This window comes from Condylura cristata, unplaced genomic scaffold (assembly GCF_000260355.1).
Source record: "Condylura cristata isolate star-nosed mole 26May11 unplaced genomic scaffold, ConCri1.0 scaffold00023, whole genome shotgun sequence".
In the NCBI taxonomy this organism is placed as follows: Eukaryota; Metazoa; Chordata; class Mammalia; order Eulipotyphla; family Talpidae; genus Condylura; species Condylura cristata.
Window position 1 is genome coordinate 26,518,956 of NW_004567124.1, and position 26,193 is coordinate 26,545,148.

Here is a 26,193-nt window from a genome sequence, read left to right on the forward strand (position 1 = left end):
GTGTGGAATTTGTCTTTCAGATCTAACTCAGGTTCTGCCATTTCTTAGGGCTCCCGCCAAATTGGCAGACTGCATCAAAGCCAGATACCCCGCGGTCTACAGAAACATCTGACACCACCTTTGCTTTCGTTGTAGGACTCCTATATTTCTAGAACTACTATAATGATATCCTTTTGGGACATGAGCTACAGAAGCAAAGAGGCCAACTGTTACAAATGTACTTTATTTTCGAGCAACTGTCTTTACATTCTTGGGAATATTTTGTAGCCAAAGGGACTATATGAATTTAATAAAAGCTGCCAAATCCCCTCTAATAATGTACCAAATTTGCTCTCCAGCCAGTATATAAGTGCTTGTTTAGTGTACCTTCACAAGCTCAATTTCCAACTGTTTCTATGTGAATGATAAAAATGATTTATTTCGTGTCTTAATTATGAGGGTGAAAATCTTGTTCACATTAAAATGTTTTTGGTAAAATTTTCACGTTCCTTAGCCCATTTCTACTATTTTTCAATTATTTTAAGAGTTCTTAGTACTTCAGGTAAAAAGTACTTTGTTATTTTTACTTATCTAGGCACTGCTCTAGATGCTGAAGACAAAGTGCATCCCTTCAATTAAGGAGTTTAAGTTCTAGTAATGGGATATAGGAAACACAGACATACATACAGGGTGGTGATAGTCACAATGGAAAAAGATATAGCAGAGTAAAATAGGGATAGAAGGTAACAGCTGTGTGGGTGTGGGATGTTGCTTTATACAAAATGGTGAGGGAATACCTCTTGGATAAGGTAGAGAGACTTCAGAAGATACTTAGAAGGGAGTAACCAGTGTGAAGATCTGGGAAAGAACATTCTAGGCACAAGGACTAGCAAGTAAAAAGGTTGTGAAGGCATGTTTGAAGAACAACAAAAAAGCTGACGGACCACTGGTTCTGTGATGGGTGCAATGGGTACACAGGGAGGGTTATATGACTGGAGGTGAGTGGAGGAAAGGAGACCCGTTATGAGAACTTGAGATAATGTTTTTTATCTAACATAATAAATAACAACCTTGTTTGTGTCTTGGTTTTATGTGAATCAGACAGAAAACTACAAAGATATCTAGTATTTTATATTTTCATATTAATCTTTCTGAACTATATAAAATTGTTTGTGGATAAGCACTGGAACAAGCAAGGCTACTGCATGTGGCTGTGTGATTTATTCATTGTACAATGGCACCAGGCTGAAAATCCAGTCAAGACTTGGTGCACCAGGAGGTACAGAATCCTCCAGAGGGCCTTTTTCTAATTTGCACAAAGATGCTACATGATTAAATGGTGGCACTGGAACTGCAGTTCAAACTCTATCTTAGGATACCGAATAACCCATACTTTTGCCATAGTGATTTGAAAGGCCACCTTCATCCTGTTAAACATTCATAGCTTCTTGCATCTTTGGTGAAACAAAAAATCTTACAAAGGCCAAAGTTTGCCATATTAATTTTTTTTTTTTTTAAACAGCCTCTCCTCACTAGGGAAGTCTTAATTTTAGGAGAAAGAATAAATTTTGGCATACTAGGAAGAGTTGGTACAGATGGAGGAAGAATTCATTTTCTGATGCAATAGAAAAAAACTGCATTTCTTTAATATCTGCTTAAATACAGACTTGTGTTTAGCCTAAACACAAGTCATTGCGAAGCGCTTCATGCTAATCCTTGGAAAGACTTTCTTATCTACCTTGCTATAATGGCTCAACTATCCTTCTAAAGTCCTCCTGCTAGAGGAAAACTTCATTTTCAGATTCGCAGGTTTAGCATCAGTTGGAGCACTTTGACTTAGGTGAAGGTTTCCTCTACAACAATCATAGGAGGATGAAGGCGCTAACAACAGATTATAGGATGTACACATTGGGAATGGGGAGGCATTTGGTGGTCTCTTTTCAAACAAAAACTAAAATTCTGGCTTCTTAGCTGTGTATGTGTTTTTCAGATCCACTGTTAAGCTATTCCTGCCTTAGCAGAACAAGAAATAAACCATTTGAAACTTCTGCCAGAAAAAACAGGCTTCCTTCTCCTGAGACAAACAAGCATAAAATAAGCATAAGGGGGAATGGAAAAGAGCCTGCTTTGTGGTTTTATGCTTAGGAAAGGAGAAACTGAGACATCACAGGTTCCAATTTGTCAGGTACTATTTTCTTACCTTTACACAGAAGGGTTGGGGTTGAAGAGAATGGGAAATGGAGCAAGTGGCAAAACAACCAAAGTTCTCTAATAAAGTAGCTCCCTCAGGTTCTCCTCTTTTTCCTCAGAAACCAAGCTTTATCCAAAGAAATAGTATTTATCAGGAGTGCTGTCAAGGTTGTTGAAGAATTTGGTAGATTGTGGTTAAGTCCATTGTAAGAATAAATCTTAAATTTACTGTCCAATCTCAGAAAAGTAACTCTATGTCAACAGAGGGGACTAAAAAATGAGGAATGCAGTGGGGTAGATGGGCTTGATTATATATAAAAGATAAGGACATTTAATTTTACATCATCAGTTTTATGAAAGGCAAATGTGAAAATATTTGAAATGTTGTACTTTGCCAACATTTCCAAGTTGAATATCTTTCAGATCCAAGTCATGTTTCAGTGCTTCAATTACATATGCTTAAATATTTTTAGGTAGATATACTTAGAATTTTCTGCTTTTCAGTAATCCTAGAGCAGTAACAGTGACAGCTGGAATTAAAAAATCAGATACCAACAGAGGCACAAATTTGGTAATTTTGATATTTAGATAAGAAATATTCTTTTCACTGCCCTTTTCTACCAATTTTCTTCCTTATCTCCTAGGCCAGGTATAATTCGATCATCCATTAGTGGTCAACATTTCATCTAGATCTATTCCCTCCCAACTTGTTCCACATTTCAAAGTTACCTTTTTATTCTGACCTCCTGCTTCTTCAAATCTTGCAAGCAACAACCCTCGCTTCGTTAACCCTTGCCCATACCTAAGGCAATTTCCACGTAACAGAATGGTGATTATCATAAGCTTTCTCTTTTTCCCGTTCTAATAGTCACAGAACTAATCAAGTGAACCAGCAGCATCACTGACACTAGATCATATAAACAGACCATTAAGTTTGGTGGGCGAAAAATGAAAACATTTACCATTTTGCAACTCTAAGAAAACAAACCATTTTGCAACGCTAAGAAAAATTTCAAATTAAAGGAATGGTTGGCTTATTTGTCTTTTGATAATCCTCTCATAACTTTACAAGTCTAGGAGATCATATATAGCCTCTGTCTGCAAAATCAAATCACTTGTTATTTTAGTTTACAAAGAGTAGATGAGATGTTAGAAGCAGAAATTTAACAAATACTATTTTATTATTTACAAAATACAAAGTGATCATAAGGGTACATATCACAAATTACAATACAGAAAATTACAGGGAAAAGTAGAGCTAAATGTGTTAATTGACAACAAAGTACCCATTCTAGTGAATGCATTTAGAAAAAAAAATAGCTCTTTGTTAAAGTCTGGTAAGGTCAAGAGTAGGTACATTGTTGTGCAAAAAAAGTCAATTACTTACAAATATGCCTCTGCCAAAAAAGTAGAAATGTTAGTAGTGTATGTAAGTGTGTCCTAAGTGAAATTACAGCATACACAGTGATCCACAATACAACAATGATTTTAGGCAGGGATCTGTGAGAGACTTGATTGCCTATCTTGCTGGAAGAGCAGAGCCCCAGGACTGATTAACTTCCCTACCTTCCATAAAGCTTTGTTCAGGTGACTTTGGAATGTGGTATCAAATACCCCATTCATTTCTGTTGCAAGTTCCCTCAAAACAGACACTGTGGACTCATCACTGGCATTCAGAATCCGCATAAAGAATTTATTCCACAATTCACCATCTTTTAGCCTAAAAATACATAAAACCATTTCCATCAAGATTAGGCATGTAAAAGAGAAATTTTTCTGTGTTTAGCTCAGTGGTACATTTATGCACCAAGATGATTTAAAGCAATACCTAGACCTAGTCTAAGGTTAGAGATCATTCAAGCAATCCTTTAGAAATGCAGGGTGGAATTATGGGAAAAAACAAAACACCACCAAAGTGGGAAAAGCCATAAACACAATGCACTAACAGGGAAAGTCTCGTATCTAAATCTGTAAGCGTCCTCTTTTTATTTAGGTGCAGCACTTCTCCTTTATAAATGGGAGAACAATGAATTTTGTCTCCTCTCCATTAATTTTTCTGAACTCCAGTCGTTAGGATACAGCTCCCAGATTCTCCTCACTCAGTAATATGTAACCTTCACAATCTTCTCAGAAGCCTAGCTTTATTGAAATGACTACTGTTTAAGTCTATTTTTGTACCCTTTTTTTTTTTAAAGCTGAAGAATCTTCTTTATTATTGTTGTAGAAGGCAGAGCTATTAAGAAACCCAAGTGTGGCCCTCCCTGGTGGCGCAGCGGGTTAAAGCACTGCACTGAGAAGCTAAAGCCACTTCCGCATGAGTTCGATTCCTGCCTGCCCCGGAGGTGACCACATGGCGTGGCAGACCTCTCCTGACCTGCCTGCTGCTCCCCTCAGCAGTGTACTTCGTCGATCTGCCTGTTCTACTCCCCGCTCTGTCTCTGGTGAAGCCTCTCACCGCCCCTGAGCCTCTGGCCTGTACCCCAGTTCTGTATGTACAAATAAATAAATCTTTAAAAAAAAAGAAAAAAAAAAAAAAAAAGGAAAGAAACCCAAGTGACCCCTTCCTCTTTCTGTGAGCTCTATCTAGTTCCACAATCAACTAGAGATACATGAATCTATCCCATATTGTCTTACATTTCAAGTCTATTTTTAAAGCAGATGTTAGAGACAAACAAGACTGGCCAAATTCTGAATTAAAGAAAAAAAAAATTGTTGGGGGTGGAGGGAAGTGGAGAAGGAGTAAATCTTCAACAACGACTTTGTTTTTTAACCAAAGAAGATACCAATAAATGATAGACTGGTAAGCTTATTCTGCAAAGTAATTAGCTACGATAAATTAAAGTAGAATACAGGATATTTAATAAGTTTTATGAATAGACTTGAGGGAGTACTAAGGTTACAAACAACTCTTAGTAAGAGAACTTCACTTTTTCACCAAGGAAACTCAGTTCTGTGCTTTGATTCCACCCATTCATTAAATAAATAATAGCCCCAAATTAGTGTGTAATTTAGAAATTTAAGTTTCTTTAAGAGATGCTTATTAACTTTTGCTAACAATAGATATTAAAAAGGGATATAAGATTCACATTAATTGGTTATAAAAATGATTCTCACGAAATATTTCTATTAACTTCTAAACTGAGAGGCTCCCATACTGTAGTTGCAGCCTGTATGATACATCTAGGTCCAGAATGACATCCTGAAGTCAGAATAGTTTCTTATCTTTAATTAACAATTCCTTTGCCCTAGTCTAGGTGTGCCACTGATTCTCTGATGGAATCACAGTGTTTGGACTAAGAAAACTAAGGCTGCCAAGGAAGAGAGAGCAACCAAGAGAAAGAAAGTTGTTTGAATGGGCAAAGACCCTGAAGTCACCAATACTTACTCAGAAATATTTTGGCTAAGTTTCCAGAGGGACCCATTCCAGAAGACCTGTAGGTGTTCCTTGAACAATAGTAAATGTGCTAAATCTGCAATACCAAACAGATCTACCTGGAATCACAAAAAGCACCATCAGCTAAAATAATTCACTGCTACTATCATGGCCATATATAGGAAGTTGAAAGATATGAAAGTGCTTAACTAAGTTTATCTTAGGACACAAAGTTTAGTAGATTATTCCTTACCCTTGTAATAGAGTTCTCTCCATAGAACTGATCTCCCCATAGAACTGATCAATAAGGTCGACTCAAGGAATTACACTTAACAGAAGATGACAAAATACCTGGCTTGTCAAATTTAGGTTTGTAGATCTACTGAGTTTGCTCTATCTAAAAGTGTCCACATGACCAGTTCAAGGTTTATTAAGCTACACATTCAATCAGCAAATGCCATATATCCAAAGCTGAGTCAGAAGGGAATATAATACCATATAAAACACTTCCATATAAAACACTTTACATTTGCCCAAACATTCTTTCTAAACACATTACTCCATTTAATTCTCACACAATTGCAATGTACAGAGTTAATTGTTATCCTTATTTTACACAGATCACAGAAAAAAACTTCTAAAAGGTCACACATTTAAGTGGTAGAAATGGCCCTGATTCTTAGGTTACTGAGTTAGCCATTTGTCTGCACGTGTATGTGTATATTCTTCAGTGTTGTGACAGAAAAATGGTACATTTTCCTTGACTTGGAGATATTTGAAAACTAGGTCACCTATTCTAGGAGAGATAATTATGAATAACCATTAGCTTTTATAGCTTATCTAGCTAAGAAAGAGATTAAGAAACGCTCTCCATATTTGCCCAGGCTTGTTCTACACTTACCTGGTAGGGAGAAGAACAGTTAGCCAGGATCTTTTGTCCTTCTAGGATCTGTACAGTCCGAAAGCCGCTGAGGGTGAAATTGTCTAGCTGCACCCTAAGGTCGACACTGTAGGAGAAGTCCACTATCTTCAAAGCTTGACTGTTCTTGTTACAATCATAGGGATCGTGGATTCTAAGCCCAGATTTAAGAGAAAGAGATAATAAAAATAGGCCATGAAAGCTGCAGAGCTGGTATTTAAAAAAAAATAAAGAAAAAAAAGAGGTACTGCAGGTGTGTCTTAGCTATGCCAACAGCTCCCTCTAGTGGTCAGTTATGAAAATGGCCCTATAAAAACAGTGTCACTCCAACTAGGGAAATAGTTAAAATTATTGATACAAAGACAATTGACCCTTGAACAACACAAGTTGTCCACATATACTGGAGATTTTTCAATACATATTATCAATGCATGAATTGTTGTACCTATAAATAAATATGAATTTTTTCACATTATCTTCATTTTTGATGTCTACTGTTAGTAATACATGATACAAAGCACAAAATGTTTTAAAACAATATTAATGTCAATACTGACAGATGATTCATCTGTTTAACAGGTTTTTACTGAGATAAATACAGTACAGTACTACAGACGTATTTTCTTTTCCTTATGATTTCAAGTTTTTCTCTAGCTTATTTTAATGTAAGATTATAGTACATGTAACATACAAAATATGTATTAGTCATCTGTTCATATTATTGGTAAGGTTTATGGTTAACAGCAGGCTACTGGTTAAATTTTTGGGAAGTCAAATGCTATATGTAGACTTTTGAGCACACAGGGGTGTGGTGGGGCATGACAGTGACTGCAAACCCATGTTGTTCAAGGGTTGTATATACAAAATAGTGCAGTCACTACAGAACAATGATCAAGTTTTTATATTATATAAAGTACGGTAAGTTGAGGGTACAAGGCCTTTGCCTTGTACTGAATACACCAACGCTGATTTATATACCGACAAGAATTGTGATGGAGGCAGTTAAATCTTTAATGTGTCACAGATTTTTTAAAAAAGATTTATTTATTTATTCATACAGAACTGGGGTATAGGCCAGAGGTGAAGGGGTGGTGAGACCATTCACCAGAGACAGAGTAGGGAGCAGGACAGGCAGATTGACGAAGTACACTGCTGAGGGGAGCAGCAGGCGGGTCAGAAGAGGTCTGCCACACCAACTGGATCACCTCCAGGGCTGGGGATTGAACTTGCACTGAAGTGGCTGCAGCTCGCTTGCAGTGCTATGTCCTAACCCACTGCACCACTAGGAAGGGCCAGTGACACAGATTTTTATTTAATAGGTAAGGTTTTCCAAGTGTTGTTCAGAATTCTCCTTCCCAGAGTGTAACTAAAACACTCTAAATAATGGTGTTTTTAAAAAAAATGTATTTATGCATATATAACTGGAGTACAGGCCAGAGGTGTGTGCAGGGGCGGTGAGAGGATTCACCAGGGTCAGAGTGGGGAGCAGAACAGGCTGACTTAGGAAATACTCTGCCGAGGGGAGCAGCAGACAACACTGGAGAAGTCTGCTATGCCATGTGGGTCACTTCCCTAGCTGAGGAGCAAACTCAGATGAAGCAGTGCTGAAGAGGCTGTGGCTAGCTTCATAGTGCTGAGCTTTAACCCACTGCATGACCAGGGAGGGTCCTCAAGAGTGTATTTTTCAGTAGTGCCTATTCTGCTCCCCACTCTGTCTCTGGTGAATATGCTCACCCCCTGGACTGCTGGCCTACACCCCAGTTCTTGTATGCATAACTATATTAAAAATAAATCTTTAAAAAATACATATGGAAACTGCATTAAATGATTTAAAGGCCCTCCCTGGTGGTGCAGCAGGTTAAAGCACAGCACTGAGAATCTAAAGCCGCTTCTGCATGAGTTCGATTCCCGCCTGCCCCGGAGGTGACCACATGGCGTGGCAGACCTCTCCTGACCCACCCGCTGCTCCCCTCAGCAGTGTACTTCGTTGATCTGCCTGTTCTGCTCCCCACTCTGTCTCTGGTGAAGCCTCTCGCTGCTCCTGAGCCTCTGGCCTGTACCCCAGTTCTGTATGCACAAATAAATAAATCTTTAAAAAAAAAAAAAAGAATAGGGTTGGTAAGGTATGGAAAAATTAAAAAAAAAATCAATGATTTAAAAATGTTCTTTTAATTCCTTGTGAATCTCTACAAAACTTCCCTTCTAATTTGGTTAAACTGCTACAAAATTAAAGGCAATGTCCCTTGAATACTGCTTTCCCAGAGTCCTCTGATCACTGACAGAAGGAATGTTTGAATGCATGGCTCTATATGCCAAATCTTAAAAATGCTTAGAAAACCCCTTTGATTAAACTTTCATGGCCCTGGGGACTCCAGCACTATCTTTGAACTATTGATATTGTAAAATAGGGTGAAAATCAAAACTATACCAGAGGCTCTCATATTTGGAAATACATGGAGGAATTTTTGGTTGTCACAATGGTGGGGGGTACATAACTTATATTTAATTGGATGGGGAGGAATTGTAGGGGACAAGAGTTGTAAATATCCTAAAATGCTTGGGATAGACTTGTATATAACTGTCTTATTCAAATTACCTATGATGCCCTGGATGAGAAATGCAGTGATATTATGCCTAGGGAAGCCCTTGGGACTCTATGTCAGGAAAGAAGGTGGGATCTTCTAGTCATTTTGATTATAACTGCAGAAATACATTGAGGGTTCTTTTAATTTTCATGCCAAATATGATTTCACCTAATGCAGTTTTCTGTTACAGACTAAGTAGGTCAGGTGAGAATGGCTGCAACTACTTGTGTATACCAACGACCTCAGAGAAAGTTAACTATTTCCCCAAGACACAGGGTTGGGGCAGACAAAGCATTTTCAAATGCGACTGCTTTATTCGAATGCTATGAGATCAATGATCACTAAAAGGATATGCTAGTCCTTTCTACTTTTCATAAAACAAAAATCAAGTTCTGTCTTTTCCTTGTTCATATCTCAAATGCTTTATGTTTTTTTAGTTCTTTGTACTTGGGCTTCATTTTTTATTTCCTGCCCTGCACTCATCCTTTGAAAACGATGGCTAAACTGGGTTTAATTTGAACACTAAGCCCCACTTCTTGTTACAGTTGCATTTACACTGTGGCTGTACCCATTTCTTGTGGGAATTACCTCAATTTGGTCTAACTTGAACTTTGGTCTACAAAAATGAAGAAAAACTTCAGTTTTGCTAGCATCCTTAGTAGATCTGAAATGCCCTCCCACCCCCAAGAAAAAATCTAAGCGTTCTAGTTCACATCCCTTAAGTATATATCTTCTTGACAGGATTATCACAATATTCAGAGTGGTTCTTTTTTTCTGAATGAATGTACTTTTCTAATTTTTTTCCTTTGAATCCTTTTAACTATTTCCAATAACTTTTAAGTAGCAAATGTTCTCTTATCATATTTTGTTCATCAATATGGTATTTATGGTATTTAGTGCCCTCCCTGGTGGTGCAAGGGGTTAAAACACAGCACTGTGAAGCTGTCTGCAGCCATTGCAGCACAAATTCGAGCTCAGAGCAGGATGCTGACCCCCATGGTGCAGACCTCCTCTGTCTTCCCCTCTGCTCCCTTCAGCAGTGTGTTTCAGTCTACCTGCCTGAACTGCTCCCCGGTCTGTCTCTGGTGAGTTCTTTCACCTTCCCTTCTGCACCTCTGGCCTGTACTCATGTTCTTAATATTCATAAATATATAAACCTTTAAAAAAAAAGGCAAAAGAAATGGCAACTATGTATATTTTAAGAGAAAGATGAATTATAAGGGGATATAAAGTACCAACCTGTTTCTAAGAATCAGACTTCTTGGACTCAAATCACCATGAACTATTTCTGCTTTGTGTAGTTTTTCCACTATTGTTAAAAGGTTATAAATAATCAACATTGTCATTTCATGAGTAATAAGTTCACTGTGTTGAAGAAGATCCTATAAATAGAAGAAAGGAAAATTTAAGTTGGGGTGGCTGTTCTTATACCCAAAATCTTGCTAATTGCTGTTTCATATTCTTCCTTGTTCTCTACTAGAATGTGGGTGCCCTTGTAACTTGGGTGTTTTCTCCCAGCTTTAATACTGCTTTCCTATAAAACTGTAAAATTTAATGAAAAAATGGATGAAAGTTATCAAAGAAAAGCCTGCCCCATAACAGGTGCTCTATAAATGGTAGTCTTAAACATCTTCATTCCAACCATTTTCGAAAATCCATAATTATCAAAATACACAACAAAACCTTCTTAACATTTCAAAGAACAAAATGATATATTGTGTTTGGAATCTGAAAATATCGTATGTGTGTGTGTGTGTGTGTGTGCAAATAAAACAAGAGCGGTAAAAATAGACCTATGACTTCCAGTTCCCAGTCCTTGTATAAGAGAGTTGGAAGTGTTCACTATGTTTTAACAAGTAAAAAAGCTAAAGACACTGAAAAATCAACTCTTGTAGGTGAGGATGCAAGGCAAAATGCTGACCCCAAGACTGAAGAGACAGGCAAATACAGAGTTACAGCTTAATGGAGAAGATTAATGAGCAAAAGCCACGGCAGGAACCAATGCCAAGGTAAGAAAACCTGAACTTTATCTAGCTGACAAATTACTGGAGGCTCACTGTGGAACGTCTGAGAGTTGAAAACTCCAGGGGGACCTAGTCATGGAAGGAGACACACTATTTCTCTAGGAGTTAGAGTTCTCAAAAGTAAATGTTGGAGAAGAATCTTCTGCCAACATTCGGAGAGTGAGAAGGAACAATTTTGAAATTTGCCAGACTCAACAAGGTCTGCTCTTGGGGGGAACTTATTAACCAGAGCTTAACCTGATGGATGTTAGCAAAGCCTACCTAATCTGGAGAAGGAAAATACCCAAATCTAGCCCACTCTGGCCATTCTATCTCATTACATAGGGAGGGATGGTGAGTAAAAACCAGAAATAGTTGTGAAGTTCATAATCCAGAGGCATAGACTCACTATAAATCAGGACAACTGTACATCTTTTTTTCTCCCCCCCCACAATATTACCCAAATACCAAAGGTCTATTTACAGTAGTTCCTTCAACTTGGCACGTAGTATCTAGACATCTCCTGACCCCCCTGTTGCTCCCCCCTCAGCGGTGTATTTCAGTACATCTGCCTGTTCTGCTCCCCACTCTGTCTCTGGTGAATCCTCTCACCCCACTCCTCTGTGCCTCTGGTTTGTGCCCCAGTTCTTGTATTCTTAAAAAAAAATCTTAAAAAAAGAAAAAAAAAAGGATATCAATAAAGAACTACAACACATACCAAGTATCAAAACTAGACATGGTGTGGATACTGGAATTACTATATTGAGAATTTAAGACAGGAGGCCATGAGCTGATGATGACCCTAATTAGATAACTGGATCACCGCACAATTCTGTCCACTTTCATATATTAGAAAATTGGCATAAGAAATAATTTTTAAAAGCACCATAGAGATTCTTAGTCAAAATAACTCAGGGGGAAAAAAATCAGTGTTTTTAATTTGTATTTCTAGAAAGTTCTGTACTAGATACCTTTGCAAAATAGAGCACAAATCTCTCTACTTGAAGAACTTAAATATATGTTTTTATATTAATTGCAAACCTGAAGAGTGAAGCAGTTTATATATTGATGCCAAATAATGTAGCCATCCTGGTACTGATAACAGTTGCAAATATGATCACATTCCTCATTTAAACGTTCCTTTAATTTGCAGTTGATATAAAAGTCCCATGGAACAGGTTGAGATGACACCTGTAAGAAATTATATTTGAAAAATAAAAGCAATTAGAATCTATGACTATAGTTGAAGACTGAAAACATTTACGCTAGCCCTTTCAAAACCAGAACAGAAATAACTGTATAGGGCTATTTTAAAAGGCTTAAATCTGCAACAAAAGACACATCATCAGCAACAAATTCTAGAACCTGGATAGAAAACAATGAGATAATAATTCAAGAAAAGTTGATTCTAATAGTGGAGAAAGTTGATAGCAACTGAAGTTTTTTTTTTTTTTTTTTAAAGATTTATTTATGCATACAGAACTGGGGTATAGGCCAGAGGTGCAGCGACGGTGAGAGGATTCACCACACACAGAGCAGGGAGCAGAACAGGAAGATTGATGAAGTACACTGCTGAGGGAGCAGCGGGCAGGCCAGGAGAGGTCTGCCACGCCATGTGGTCACCTCCGGGGATGGCGGGAATTGAACTCATGCTGAAGTGGCTTTAGCTTCTTACTGCTGCGCCACCAGGGAGGGCCACACCAACTATAGAAAAGTAAAAGCAGAGCTAGAGCAGAAGTGGCTGAACCCTATTAAAGAGTAATTAGATTCCAGATGCCTGTAGTGCTGCTGTAGCTGAGCTAGCAACTCCCTTTCCCATCCCATTCAGTCTTAGAAAACATGTAACTGAGGTATTCTGGACTGGAGGACGCTGCTGAAGGTGTGAATAACACCTTTAGAAAATTTATGTAACAAATGTTGAGATACACCTTACAATACCCTCCAATTGTCCAGATGAATTTCCCACTCAGATTTCAGAAACCTAGCAGTCAGACTTAGATTATTTATTCAGGAAATTAAATTTTTTCTCAAAAGGATTTGATTACTTTAAGAAAAGACCTAAAGACTGGGGGTTTTCCAATAAAGTGGTCAAGAAGCTCATCCTATAGTGAGACCCATAGCTATAAGGTCCTCCCAACCCCATACAAAGAACTGTCAATTAGCTTTTAGAGTTCCATGCTTAATAATGAGTAGAGAGCCAAAGACATGAAGAAAGCCTGTGATATGAAAGATATCAAAATAAACAAAAGGAAACAGATAATGCAAAAAAAAATTTAAAGCACCACTAATATGTTCAGAGGTAAGGAATATTCTTTTTTTGAAATGAATAGATGCCACAAAGAAAATTCTGAGACTAAAAAAGAACTTTTGCAAATTAGATACATGATGAAATGAAAAACCCAGTACAAAGACTGAAAATAAATTTGAAAAAACATTTTCCAGAAAGCAAAACAAAAAGATAGAAAATAGGAGGAAGGCAAGGGTAAGACTTTTAAAGGATCTGTCCAGAAGATCCCATAGCCTAATAAAAGGCATTTTACAATGACAGAACTAAGAAGACTGAGGTGAAGAACTTTATCTCTTAAGAAAATTTCTCAGAACTGAAGGAGTTTACAGAATGAAATAACCACTGAATGCCTAGCACACTGACAACAGACTATAATGAAAGCATGTAATTGTGATATTTCAGACTATTGGGGGAAATATAAGATCCTACAAAGAACAGAAAAAAAAATCTCACAAAGAATGGCAATAGATTTTAAAAGCAAGGGTAGAAACCAAGATAATGAAGTTCATCTTCAAAATTCAAAGGAAAAAAAATTTTGAACCTAGTAGTCTAACATCAAGCCAAACCACCAACCAAATAAAGATGTGAAATAAAAAATTTTCTGACATTAAAGGTTTCAAAATATTTACATCCTATGCAACCTTTCTTAGCAGCTACCAAAAACAGCACTTAAATCAAGAAAAGAAAAAATGTGATACAAGAAACAGGGGGCATTTCATACTTCCAACCCCTAGAATGATAAAAGAATAGAAAAAGTGATACTGTGTGTGTTTGCGTGTGTGTGTGTGAATGTGAGAGAAAGAAATCTAGAGTGTAACTTGTGCAGATTAGTGCAAGCCAGACATTTCTGAAGAGATTCCCTCAAAATGGTAAAATTGATGAAACTTAAAATTTTTTGGACATATTAAGACATATATACAGTAGCCTCTCACTTTTGATATTTGGTGTTGGTTTAACCTGATGAGTGGCTTCTGTAAGATGAAAAAAGCAGCTTACAGACAGATTGTTAGAAGGGTTTTATGGTATTGTTGGGGTCAGTTACTGCTTCAGCACACCATTATAGGCAAGATAATTGAAATTACAAAGAATCAGTCCTACCTTTATTATAGTTAATTCTGCAGAATTTCTTGGCGTCACCCAGAATAATTTGTAATCTTCACATACTAGGTATTCTTGTTTAATGCAATAATCTTCATTACCTGTTGAGAACATTTGATTCCATTTAAACATCACTGTGAACAAATATAACCTAGGATTTCATAGCTTAAGTGCTGCTTTATATCTGCCAGTAAGTAGAATCTAGAAATACCTGTAAAATCACTTATTAAAAAATGAAAGAGGGATAGAATTCCTATTGTAACTGGGATATGAGCTTACCAAAAGCTCAACTTCTATAGTGCTATTTCTTACAATCTGGAAATATTTATAACACTCAAGCATCAAGGACACAGAGTCACTTACTGTACTTTGTCATACACAAAAGGACACAAGTGATACTCACCTAATTCAATTTCCTTCCCTATTTCCAACTTAGGCATTGGTTTGTCTTCTATAAAAAATTCTGCAGCAGCAGTCAGCTCTGGTAAGGATTTTAGTAACTGTACTCGATACTGTGAACACCAAGGTGATTGAGTAGGGTTGTCTGGGGGAAAAGTTAAAAACAAACACCAAAGATGGATACTTTAACAGAGAGGAAAGGAGAAAGAAATCATTATTGTACAATGTTAACCACTCATCTATCTCAGGTCTTTATGATATTGTGTTCAGTTAACACTAACTCTGCTAAAAATTCATAATCATTGATAGCCAATTTTTCTAGAAATTAAAGCAAACATCTCAATTTGATGAGATAAAGTGTTCACCAGACATGGATGTACTTGCTTGTTTGCAGTGATAGCATAAGACCCTACCTGCAGTCTCATTAGTAAGCTCCAGTTTCTCAGGAATTTGAAGACACTTGATGGAGGAAGTGCTTGTAACTGAAGTAGAAGATCCAGAGTACCCAGAAGAGTGTGTTGCTTCACGACTGTCTTCAATAATTGGGCTGAAAGAAAATACAAATCTCAATTTCTCTGAGTCAGTCCTCGGAGAAATAATAGTCATTAACTTTTCTTGTTATAATATGGCTTGATATTCAACACTCTCATTTTAAAAGCCCATTATTTTCCCAAAACAGAAATAGATTCATAACAGAATCTAGGTAATTCTATCTACCATGACTGACAAGCAATGTCTAGTACCTACTTCCTGATTTTATGTTTTACTTAACTAATCTATAGTAAATGAATACTGTGTATTATTCTATATTACTGAAAAACACTAAGATATATACCTTTTACCCCTTTTCTCCCTTCTCTGGACTTCTTTCTCTTCATAAGAAAAGGTCAAGAAAGAAAAAGGGAATTCAAAATCACTCAAGGCAAGTTATCTGCTAGCAAATGTGATTAAAAGTTTGTTATTGAAAAAAGCTTGAAATGTAGCTTTTAAAAAAAATTATTTATTTATGCATATAGAACTGGGGTACAGGCCAGAGGTGCAGGGATGGCGAGAAGATTCACCAGAGACAGAGTGGGGAGCAGAACAGGCCAACTAATGAAGAACACTGCTGAGGGGAGCAGTAGGCAGGCCAGGAAAGGTCTGCCATGCTATGTGGGTCACCTCCAGGGCAGGGATCGAACTCATGCTGAAGTGGCTTTAGCTTCTTAGTGCTGTGCTTTAATCCACTGCGTTACCAGGGAAGGCCTGAAATGTAGCTTTTAAAGCACAAATTGGCACAGTAAAGAATATTCCTAAAACTAGAATTAGTTTAAGTTGGATAAATTAGGAGACTTAGTTCTTGGGTCTCTATGCCATTCCTTAAACTTATTCTTAATTCATTTCCACCTGACAAAAGATATAGTTTTAAAAACATATATTTTTAGTTGCAAATCTGAAATTAGTTATCAAGTTATTTTTTAAAAATAAGTTTATTTTTACATAATTTTGTGCCTTTTTCCATCTCCGTTGTAATCCCTGTGGGCTTCCCATCACCAAATCACCTGTGTGCTATCACCACAGTCCAGTGCACTTCCCTCCCCCCACTCCTATTTTTGATCCCATTCCTCTCTCCAACTCCATCAAATGTCTCTGATACATAGTTGTTCATTATTCCCCACCCCCCAATCCTTTATGCTCCTGCTATGAGTGAAACCATCCAGCATTTTTTTCTCTTGCTAGCTTATTTCGCTAAGCATGATCCCTTCCAGCTCCATCCATGTTGCTGCAAAAAGGCATGAGCTTATCTTTTTTCTATTGCTGAGTAATATTCCATTGTATATATTTACCACATCTACTTTTGGGCATTTGGGTTGATTCCATGTCTTTCCTATTACAAATAAAGCAGCAATAAACATGGGGATGTAGGTGTTTTTCTGAATCAATGTTTTTGTGTTTTTTTGGGAGATACCTAGGAGTGGGATTGCTGTGTCATATGGAAGCTCCATGTTTAGCAGTGTGAGGAACCTCCAGTTTTCCATAGTGGTTGTACTAGTTTGCATTCCCACCAGTAGAGCAGGAGCGATCCTTTTTCTCCACATCCTCGCCAACATTTGTTGTTGCTAGTTGTTTGAAGATGTGCCATTCTCACTGGTGTGAGGTGGTATCTCATTGTGGTTTTAATTTGCATCTCCCTTATTATAAGTGATGTTGAACATTCTTTCATATGCTTGTTGGCCAGTTATCAAGTCAGTTAAACTCAAAATAAAGGAAAACTACCTCTCCAAATGAGGTATTCTTTGCCAGTTTCTGCAAAGATAGCGTAATTCTCTAGAGTTTCTTAGTTTCATAACCTTTAAAATTTACTTCTTAATGCCTCATATTCAAATCAAATACCAAATCTTTGTGACACTACCTGAGGGAGTCAAGTAAAGCATTCAGCACACAACTAGACTGATAGGAAGAGCTTAGTAACTGCTCTGACAAGCACAGACTGAGTAAGAAAGTACTCAGACACTCTAGCTTCTGCCACCTACAATCATTAATCACCTCAGTTTCTTGATGCTGAGAGTTGGATTGTATATAGTGCCTTGAGCAGTCTGCTGATCCTCCGAGGTCTTCATATCTAGATCCTGTTCCTCAGGATCAGAAGGGAGATCCTTCAAGGGTATTATCTCATGAAATGGAGTGGATACAAAATGAGCTGCTCTAGCAAAGTCACAAGTGTCTTCTGGATTAGGACAAATAGTTACATTCCGAAAACCTGTGATAATAGCATCTTCACTCATGGGTTCAATTCCTGTAAATTCATCCTGAAATAGAAAGCACATAAAGTTTAGCTGAAATATTTTAAAGAGCATATCAATAGTGTATTGTTTTTACTCACACACATTAATTATTTTCAACATAGGGTACACAAAAAAGCATATTGGAATCTCTGGGGGAAAGACAGCTTTAAAAAGCACATCTTAACATTTGAGGAAAAGGTTTTATATCATGGGAACAGCAAACTATATCTTATCAAAAAACATATGCGGATCCTCCATACAAAGGAAAAATACTAGATTACCCTTACCCCTCCCAACCAATTTTATCTAGAACTAGAGCACTAATACCATTTCTCTTCTAACTTTGGGAAATGTTCTGATAATTTGCTACCTCCTAGGATTTAAGTCTTATCTATTTTATATAAAAGTGCTTATTTCATTTAACCCTTGTAGATATTACTTATTTTCAAGACCATTACCCATTTGATATAAACTGTTAATTTTTGACACAACATTAGTGAATGGAGGTGAGAGGGGCAACTAGAACTAATAAATATAGTTAAAAATTTTGTAAGATTTGGCCCTCCCTGGTGGCGCAGCGGGTTAAAGCACAGCACTGAGAATCTAAAGCCGCTTCCACATGAGTTCGATTCCCGCCTGCCCCGGAGGTGACCACATGGCGTGGCAGACCTCTCCTGACCCGCCCGCTGCTCCCCTCAGCAGTGTACTTCGTCGATCTGCCTGTTCTGCTCCCCGCTCTGTCTCTGGTGAATCCTCTCACCCTCCGCATCTCTGGCCTGTACCCCAGTTCTGTATGAATAAATAAATAAATCTTCTAAAAAAAAAAAATTTTGTAAGATTAAAGTAAAATAGATGTCTATAGTCTAAGAACAAATTTTCTATAAATGGTACTTATGCCCTATTAGCTTAGACATTTTAAATACTTTTAAGGGTAAAAAATTCTGTGGGTATCTACTAATAAAATTCAATTAAAAAGTAAAAAAAGCTAGGCTATCATTACTTTAATAATTCAGCCTATCTCTGTGAACAACTGAATCTAGAATGACTTATTCCACATCCAGCCTACTATTCACCATATTCTCTAGTAATGTTTTCTAGAACACAGTATGTAATTAATTACTCTCTGACATCATTTACTTTTCATAGCAGCCGGTGGATTAATTATCAGAATTACCTGGGAAAATATTTAAAATGAAAACATATATTTGAATTCATCCCTGGAAATTCCAATTCAGGCTAGCTAAAATGGGGCCTGAGCCCCATTAGCCATAAATAGCTCCTGAGACTTTTCCAGAAATTTCCTTTATCTTGATCTGGGTGGAGATTCACTTTTGTCAAAACTGATCTGGCGGTACAGTTCATATTTGTGTAGTTTACTGGATAAATAAAAACATGTTTAAAATTTTTCTTGGGTGATTTACTTCCTAGGATGTGGAGATCACACTGCTTTAAATCATTACAGCTACTGATCACATTGCTCCTTTAAAAAGTCTTCATATTAGGGCCCTCCCTGGCGGCACAACCAGTTGGAATGCAGAACTGCAAGCTAGCGCAGCCTCTTCAGTATTGAGTTCAATCCCCGGGCTGGGAGGTGATCCTCATGGCGTAGTAGACCTCTCCTGACCGCCCACTGCTCCCCTCAGCAGTGTACCTCATAGATCTGCCTTTTCTGCTCCCCACTCTATGGTGAATCCTCTCGCTGCCCCTGCACCTCTGGCTTGTACCCTAGTTCTATATATATAAATAAATAAATCTTAAAAAAAAAAAAAGTCTTCATATCAAAAATATTCAATTCTTGTTCCTAGCTTCAAAAGGATGATTTTCTTCTATAAAATATCAATGATAATGGTTACTTACTTTGACTTGAAAATGTTGATACATGGCCTTTTCCCCTCCACCCAAAGATTTATTTATTTATGCATACAAACTGGGGTACAGATCAGAGGTGGGAGAGGTAAGTGAGAGGATTCCAGAGAGAGTGGAGAACGTAACAGGCAGATTGACTGAAATACACTGCTGAGAGGATCAGCAGGTCAGACGGGAGTGGTCTGCTGTGCCATGTGGGTCACCTCTTGGGACTGAACTCATGCTGTAGTGGTTGTGGGTAGCTTCATAATGCTGAGCTTTAACCACTTGTGCCATCAGGAAGGCCCTGTGCAGGGCCTTTTTTCCGTAAGTATTATCATGTCACTAGTCCAAAGATATAACTAAAGAAAAACTGTTGGTCTACATAACTCTTCCATTGTCACACAAGGTATTTTGTATAAACAGAACACTGTTACGCTAATTTTTCTTAAAAATATTTATTCATACAGAACTGGGGTACAGGCCAGAGATGCGGAGGGTGGGAGGAGCCACCAGAGACAGAGTGGGGAGCAGAACAGGCAGATCTATGAAGTACACTGCTGAGGGGAGCAAAAGGTGGGTCAGGAGAGGTCTGCCAAGTCATGTGGTCACCTCTGGGGGCAGGCAGGGATCAAACTCATGCAGAAGTGGCTTAAGCTTCTTAGTGCTGTGCTTTAAGATGCTGCACCACCAGGGAGGGCCTGTTACGCTAATTTGAAGAGTGACTTTTTTCCCCCACTTAAAAAAAAAAGTGAAGGCCTCCCTGGTAGCCTAGGGGTTAAGTCTCAGAGCTATCTATTAGTGCTAAGGCTGGAGTTTGATGCCACCCAGGGAACTAAGTTCCTGTCTTGCCTGCTGCTTCCTGCAGCAATGTATTTCAGTAAAATCTGCCTGTTCTGCTCCCCATTCTGTCTCTGGTGAATCATCTCACTTCCCTGAATTTCTGGCTTGCACCCCACTTCTATACAAAGATGAATGAAATATAAAAAGATATAAAACCCCAACCACTTTGAAGTGCACATTTCACTGGCTTTTAGTGTACTCAGAATGTCTTATAACCGTAACCATTAACTCCAGAATATTCTCACCAATACCTGGAATTTAATGAAGGAAGTAAAGAACCTAGGTATCAAAAACTATAGAACTCTTGTTAAAAGAAATAAAAGAAGACACAAAGAGATATAAAGATATCTGACATCCTGTGCTCATGGACTGTCAGAATTAACATCATTAAAATGGTAATATTACCCATAGCAATTTAGATACAATGCTATTACTTATCAAAATACCAATGACTCTTTTCAAGGAAATAGAACAAAATTATAAAATTTATATGAACTACAAAATGCCATAAATAGGTAAAGTAATCTTGAGAGAAAAGAAAAATGGAGTTACCACATTTCCTTACTTCAAAACATATTACACAGAAACAGTTATCAAAAGATATTGGAACAAAAACAAAAACCCAGACCAAAGGAATTGACTTGGATGCCCAGAGATAAGCCTAAACAAATATAGTTAATTTTTGACTAAGGAACTAAGACCATACACTGGAGAAAGGATAGCCTCTTTAATAGAATTGGGAAACATGGATAGCCATTTGAAAAAAAAAAAAAAAAAGAACCATATTTAACTTCATACACAAAAAATAATTAAAAATGTATTAAAGGCCTTCCCTGGTGGCCAGTGGTTTGGAGCGCTGCACTGCAAAGCTAAGCCAAGCTGTGGCTGCTTCAGTGTGAGTTCGATCCCAGACCCGGAGGTGATCCACATGGTGCAGCAGACCTCTCCTGTCTTGCCTGCTGCTCCCCTAAGCACTGTACTTCTTCAACCTGCCTGCCCTACTCCTCACTATGTTTCTGGTGAATCCTCTTGCTGCCCCTGCACCTCTGGCTGTACCCTATTTCTGTATGCATAAATAAATAAATCTTTTTTAAAAATGGATTAAAGATGTGGATATAAGACCTGAAACATGAAGTACTTGAAAAGAAAAATTAAGGAACACACTACAGGATACCTACCACAAACCCAATGGCAAATTGGGGACTCAGACCCAATAGCAAGGGAATAAAAGCAAAAATAAATAAGTGGGACTACATCAAACTAAAAGGTGCTTGTACCTCAAAAGAAACTATCACAAAAGCGAAAAGGCAACCTAAAGAATAGGAGAAAATATTTGCACATCACTTATCTGGTTTATCTCCAAAATTTTCAAAGTTCTTATAAAATCTAATAAAAAAAAATAAACAACTCAGTCAAAAAATGGTGAAAGGACCTAATTAGACACGTTCCTAAAAAAGTCATTTGATTGGTCTATAGACATATAAGAAAATGTCCAAAATCACTTATTATATGGGAAATGTAAATCAAAACCATCCTGAGCTGCGACCTAATCCTTTTGAGTGTAGCCCATATAACAAGAATGGAATCAACAAATGTTGGCAGCGTTGAAATGAAAAAAGAACTCTCATCTATTGTTGGTGGGATCTGTGTTGGTGTAGCATCTGTGGAAAATGGTATGGAGAGTTCCTAAGAAAATAAAAAGTGAAAATTCCACAAGATCTAACAATACTGCTACTATTTACCCAAATAATCTGAAAAATCTTGAATGAAAAGATTTGACTAAGGCTATATTCACAGCAATGTCCAGAATTGCCAAGTCATGGAATCAATCTAAATATCCTTCAACATACAACAAATAAAGAAATTGTGGAATATACCCAGTGGAATTATCATACAACTATGAGAAACGATAAAAGTAGTATTTGGGACAAAATGGATAGACCTTGAAGTAGTACTTATGTTAAGTGAAATACTTGAAAAAATTAAGTCAGAGATCATCTGTAGAATATAAATTTAAAAAATACACAGGCAAAATATTGTAGGGATAAATCTTAAAACTCAGTGAAAAAATGGTTACTAGAAGGAACAGAGAAGAGGAAAGAAAGGATGAATACATCTCAAAATTAATTTTATATCAAATAAATGTTAGCTGAAAACAAAAAAGAAAAATATTTTCATTACTCTGGAATGAAACCATGTACCTATTAGCAATCATTCTTCATTACCCTCTTTCCTAACACCCTGATAATTCCCAATAAAAGGAATCATGACATGGTGGTTTTTTGTGTTTTCAAGGCCTATTCATGTTGTGGCATCTATTAGTACTCTCCATTCCTTTTCATGACCAAATAATATTCTACCACAGAGATATACACTTTGTTACTTATACATCAATTGATGAACACTGCATTGTTTCCACTTTTTGGCTCTACAAATAATGCTGCTATGAACATTCATGTACAAGTTTTTTTGTGCTTTATGAATTCTCTTGGATGTACACATAGGAGGGAGCTGCTGAGTCATGTAAATACTTCTAATATTCTAAGGAACTGCTAAATTTCCCAAAATGACTGAACTACTTTATACTCCCACCAAAAATGTTTGAAGGTTCTAATTTCTCCATATCCTAACCAACATTTGTTATCTTCTGGCTTGTTGATTACCCTACCCAGTGTAGTAAAGTGTCTCACTGTTGTTTTGATTTACATTCTTTGATAACTAATGATGCTGAACATCTTTTCATATTCTTATTTCAAACCAGTAGCTTTAATTTGAGCCCTAAACTTTTATAAGAATTAAACCAATCCACTATTTCATTATATTATCGTAGGGATGCTGCTCCTTACACAAACATCTGGAGATACATCCTCATTTGAGATGATGCTTTCTGAAGTTTTGAGAATTGCAAGAGGTCTTCGCTGGGTTAAAACCTGTGGGGGATTTGCAGGAAGACTAGAAAAAGCATATTCCATTAGCAATTTTTTTTTTCCATTGACAAAGGTTAACAGTAACCCCCTTTTAATAATAGAACATTTTAAATATTTAAAAAAATTGCCCAAAACTTCAAACCTGGTATTTTTTTTTTCTGAAAGAAGAAACTCATCAAAAATGGAGAAAGGTATACTGGGATCTGTAGAAAAAGAGACTAGATTGATATTCTTGAGAGTAAATGTTCTACTCTTAGCACAACTAGATCAATTAATATTTTGTATTGTTTGAAAGCAGAAAGGCAAAATGATTTTTATAATGAACAACTTAGGCATATAAAAATTGAAAATAACTTAATTATGTGTATGGTGATGATTTTGTTCCATTTTTATTCCTTACCACTAATACTAATCCCCAAACCAGATTCAACTGAACCATTTGTAGCAAATCAAGATATTAAAATATTTCATGTTTATGTTTTAGTATAAATTTCTAAAACCTTTTTATAGAAAGCAAATTTCTAAATATAATTATGACTAGAATTAATAATTTCTGAATATCAATTATCTAGGAATTTTACATTTTACCTTTTTTTAAATGAAAATTCAAATAGGGAATGCAGACTGGTTGAATACATTATAACTGATTTTTATACCCTAGGTTTTTTGTTTTTGTTAATAGTTTGTTAAAGAAACCGTTATTACTCCATAATGCTGCATTTTGCCAGGTACCTCTTCCTGTATTGTTTAACACATTCCCTCATGTATTTGTATTTCATATAAATAGGTGGTAGAAATTTAATCAAGATTCTATCTGACTTTATTTTGAACTACTTACTGGTAGATATTCAGGTTTTTACTACTTTAACATGTTTCTGAATAGTAAAAAGCCTAAATGTGAATGTAAACTATTAAAACTTTCCTTTCTTCTAAAAAAAGTCACTTTCTAGTCTTGGCTGCTAGATACTCCTGATATATTTAGCTCAGTGTACAGTAGCTAAAGTGGAAAATTATTTGGTAGGTAATGTAAGTTTAAATTTACATTTAAACCAAAAATTTCAAATGATTACCTAGTAATCATTAAAAAATACTCTTTCAAATAGCCGTCCTATTTTGTTATATCATGCTTATCATCGAATTCCATGATTCAAAGACACAATAACACTTTAGTACCCTCTGTATTTTTCCAACTCCCTTTACCTTATTACATAACACATTTCTTATCAAGTTCTTCATGAGATTGCCAAATACAACTCACTTTTAGAATGAGGTTCCTGCCAAATATTTTCTTCAAGTGAAGTTTCCCTGTGAAAAGACTCATTTTAAAACATGTGCTTAGCCCCACAGAATTATTTCTCAAAAGTATAGGAGGCTTTTTTTCATTAAATATAATTTTCATTCTAAGATAATGTTCTAAGATAAAGAATTTGGATTGACAGTATTTAACAAGATGAAAACTTTAGTCATTATAATTGTAGAGGTATACTATATAAAATATAAGTTATACTACAGTATAAACTGATTATCAAATGACAAGCTTTAGTTTACACAAACTAAAACACAAGAAGGGAATACACAAGAAGAGAGATATCAATGTTAATAATAGCCACTCTTACTGGCAGAAATAGGTGATTTTTTTTTAAAGTATATTTTATTGTTTCTGTTATAAACATTTTTTTAAATGGAAAAGCTGAGTATCCTATCTTCCCTTATCAGCATCACAGCTTATTTGTGACAGACTTGCAAAAATCATGTCTCACTATAATAAAAGTCAAGGAGACTAGAAGTCACTAAAATGTCTAAAGTTTGTTTCTAAATATCCTCATATAAGCAATGTGGTCCTACCTGGCACATGGGTTTGTTAGACAAACAGAACTGGATAGAGCCATTCCTGCTATTTCCTGAGGCTTGGAAGTTATTTGCAGTTCAGCTGTCTCCTCTGTAAGTGTCTTCTCTTTTTGCTATGTGAATTAAATAAACAAAATCAATGTTTCTCCCCTATCTAAAAAATGCTATCTATTTTTAACCTTCTGCTCCAAAATTAGCTTTATTATATATTCCCCTGGGTATTCGCTAACTATATAAAATGTCTTACCATAAAGGTTATTTCCATCAATTTATATTTCTAATATAAACATATATTGTTATAGTCAACTGTGTGGTACCAAGCACATACTAAATTTTTTAAGTAAACCCCATTTTAATGGAACATGACTAGAATAAATAAAGTCAAAAGTAACAAAACAATGGGTATAATGAAGAAGTAAAAAATTCTATCACTTATACCATTTATACAAATTCCATTTTGAAGTCATTTGTTCAATTACCTTATTCTCAACTTTGCTTCTACTAGTTTCAGCCAAGAAACTGCTGGGATCTCTGAATGGAGGTTGGGAGACTTTTACCTTCTATACATTTATAATGTTAAAATTTGTCTCAATATGTGTTAGTTTGTATCTTAAAAAAAGAGAAATGACCTGATCACTGGCTCTTTCTTGTTGAGTAGTTTGAATTTCTTTTAGCTTCTTTTCCATCTCTTCAATCTGTTTCTGCATTTCTGCTCTCTTCTCTGCACTTGTAAGCAGCTCGGCTAGAAACAGTAAAGTTGGCTGAGGTGTTCTGTGCTCTTCATAGCAAGTTATTCAATCAAAAACTGTATTTGGCAATCATGTCCTCAACATGCTATTAATATTACAGATGGAAGTTATGTAAATGGAACAAAGTCCTCAGGTTGAGGTCTTAGGATTCTATTATGAATTCAAATAATCAAAAGAAAAAACAGTATCTACTATAGGCCAAGCACAACTCTAAGCACTTGGGGTTTCATCGGTGTGTAATATAAAGTCCGTGGTCATGTGACACTGACATTCAACCCAAAGAGACAAATGCACACATGGATAGCTAGGAAAATCAGTGTTAAAAATTAGGTGATGGGGGGCCCTCCCTGGTGGCGCAGCGGGTTAAAGCACAGCACTGAGAA

At 36.6% G+C, this 26,193-nt stretch overlaps 1 protein-coding gene across 1 annotated transcript in view; it reads right to left on the minus strand.

Moving 5' to 3' along the window:
- Positions 1 to 3,331: 3,331 nt before the first annotated feature.
- The window catches only part of BUB1B (BUB1 mitotic checkpoint serine/threonine kinase B), a 47,710-nt gene continuing 24,848 nt past the window's right edge, over positions 3,332 to 26,193 (minus strand). Inside the window, exons 10-23 of the mRNA XM_004687924.2 lie at positions 25,691 to 25,803; positions 25,059 to 25,174; positions 24,472 to 24,518; positions 23,356 to 23,416; positions 23,133 to 23,238; positions 17,360 to 17,622; positions 15,247 to 15,380; positions 14,838 to 14,978; positions 14,435 to 14,535; positions 12,091 to 12,240; positions 10,286 to 10,428; positions 6,444 to 6,615; positions 5,555 to 5,661; positions 3,332 to 3,889 (exon numbers count right to left, since the gene is read on the minus strand). Of these exons, the coding sequence (XP_004687981.1) occupies positions 3,658 to 3,889; positions 5,555 to 5,661; positions 6,444 to 6,615; positions 10,286 to 10,428; positions 12,091 to 12,240; positions 14,435 to 14,535; positions 14,838 to 14,978; positions 15,247 to 15,380; positions 17,360 to 17,622; positions 23,133 to 23,238; positions 23,356 to 23,416; positions 24,472 to 24,518; positions 25,059 to 25,174; positions 25,691 to 25,803 (1,886 nt within the window). The 3' untranslated portion in view covers positions 3,332 to 3,657. The remainder of the gene's footprint in view (positions 3,890 to 5,554; positions 5,662 to 6,443; positions 6,616 to 10,285; positions 10,429 to 12,090; positions 12,241 to 14,434; positions 14,536 to 14,837; positions 14,979 to 15,246; positions 15,381 to 17,359; positions 17,623 to 23,132; positions 23,239 to 23,355; positions 23,417 to 24,471; positions 24,519 to 25,058; positions 25,175 to 25,690; positions 25,804 to 26,193) is intronic.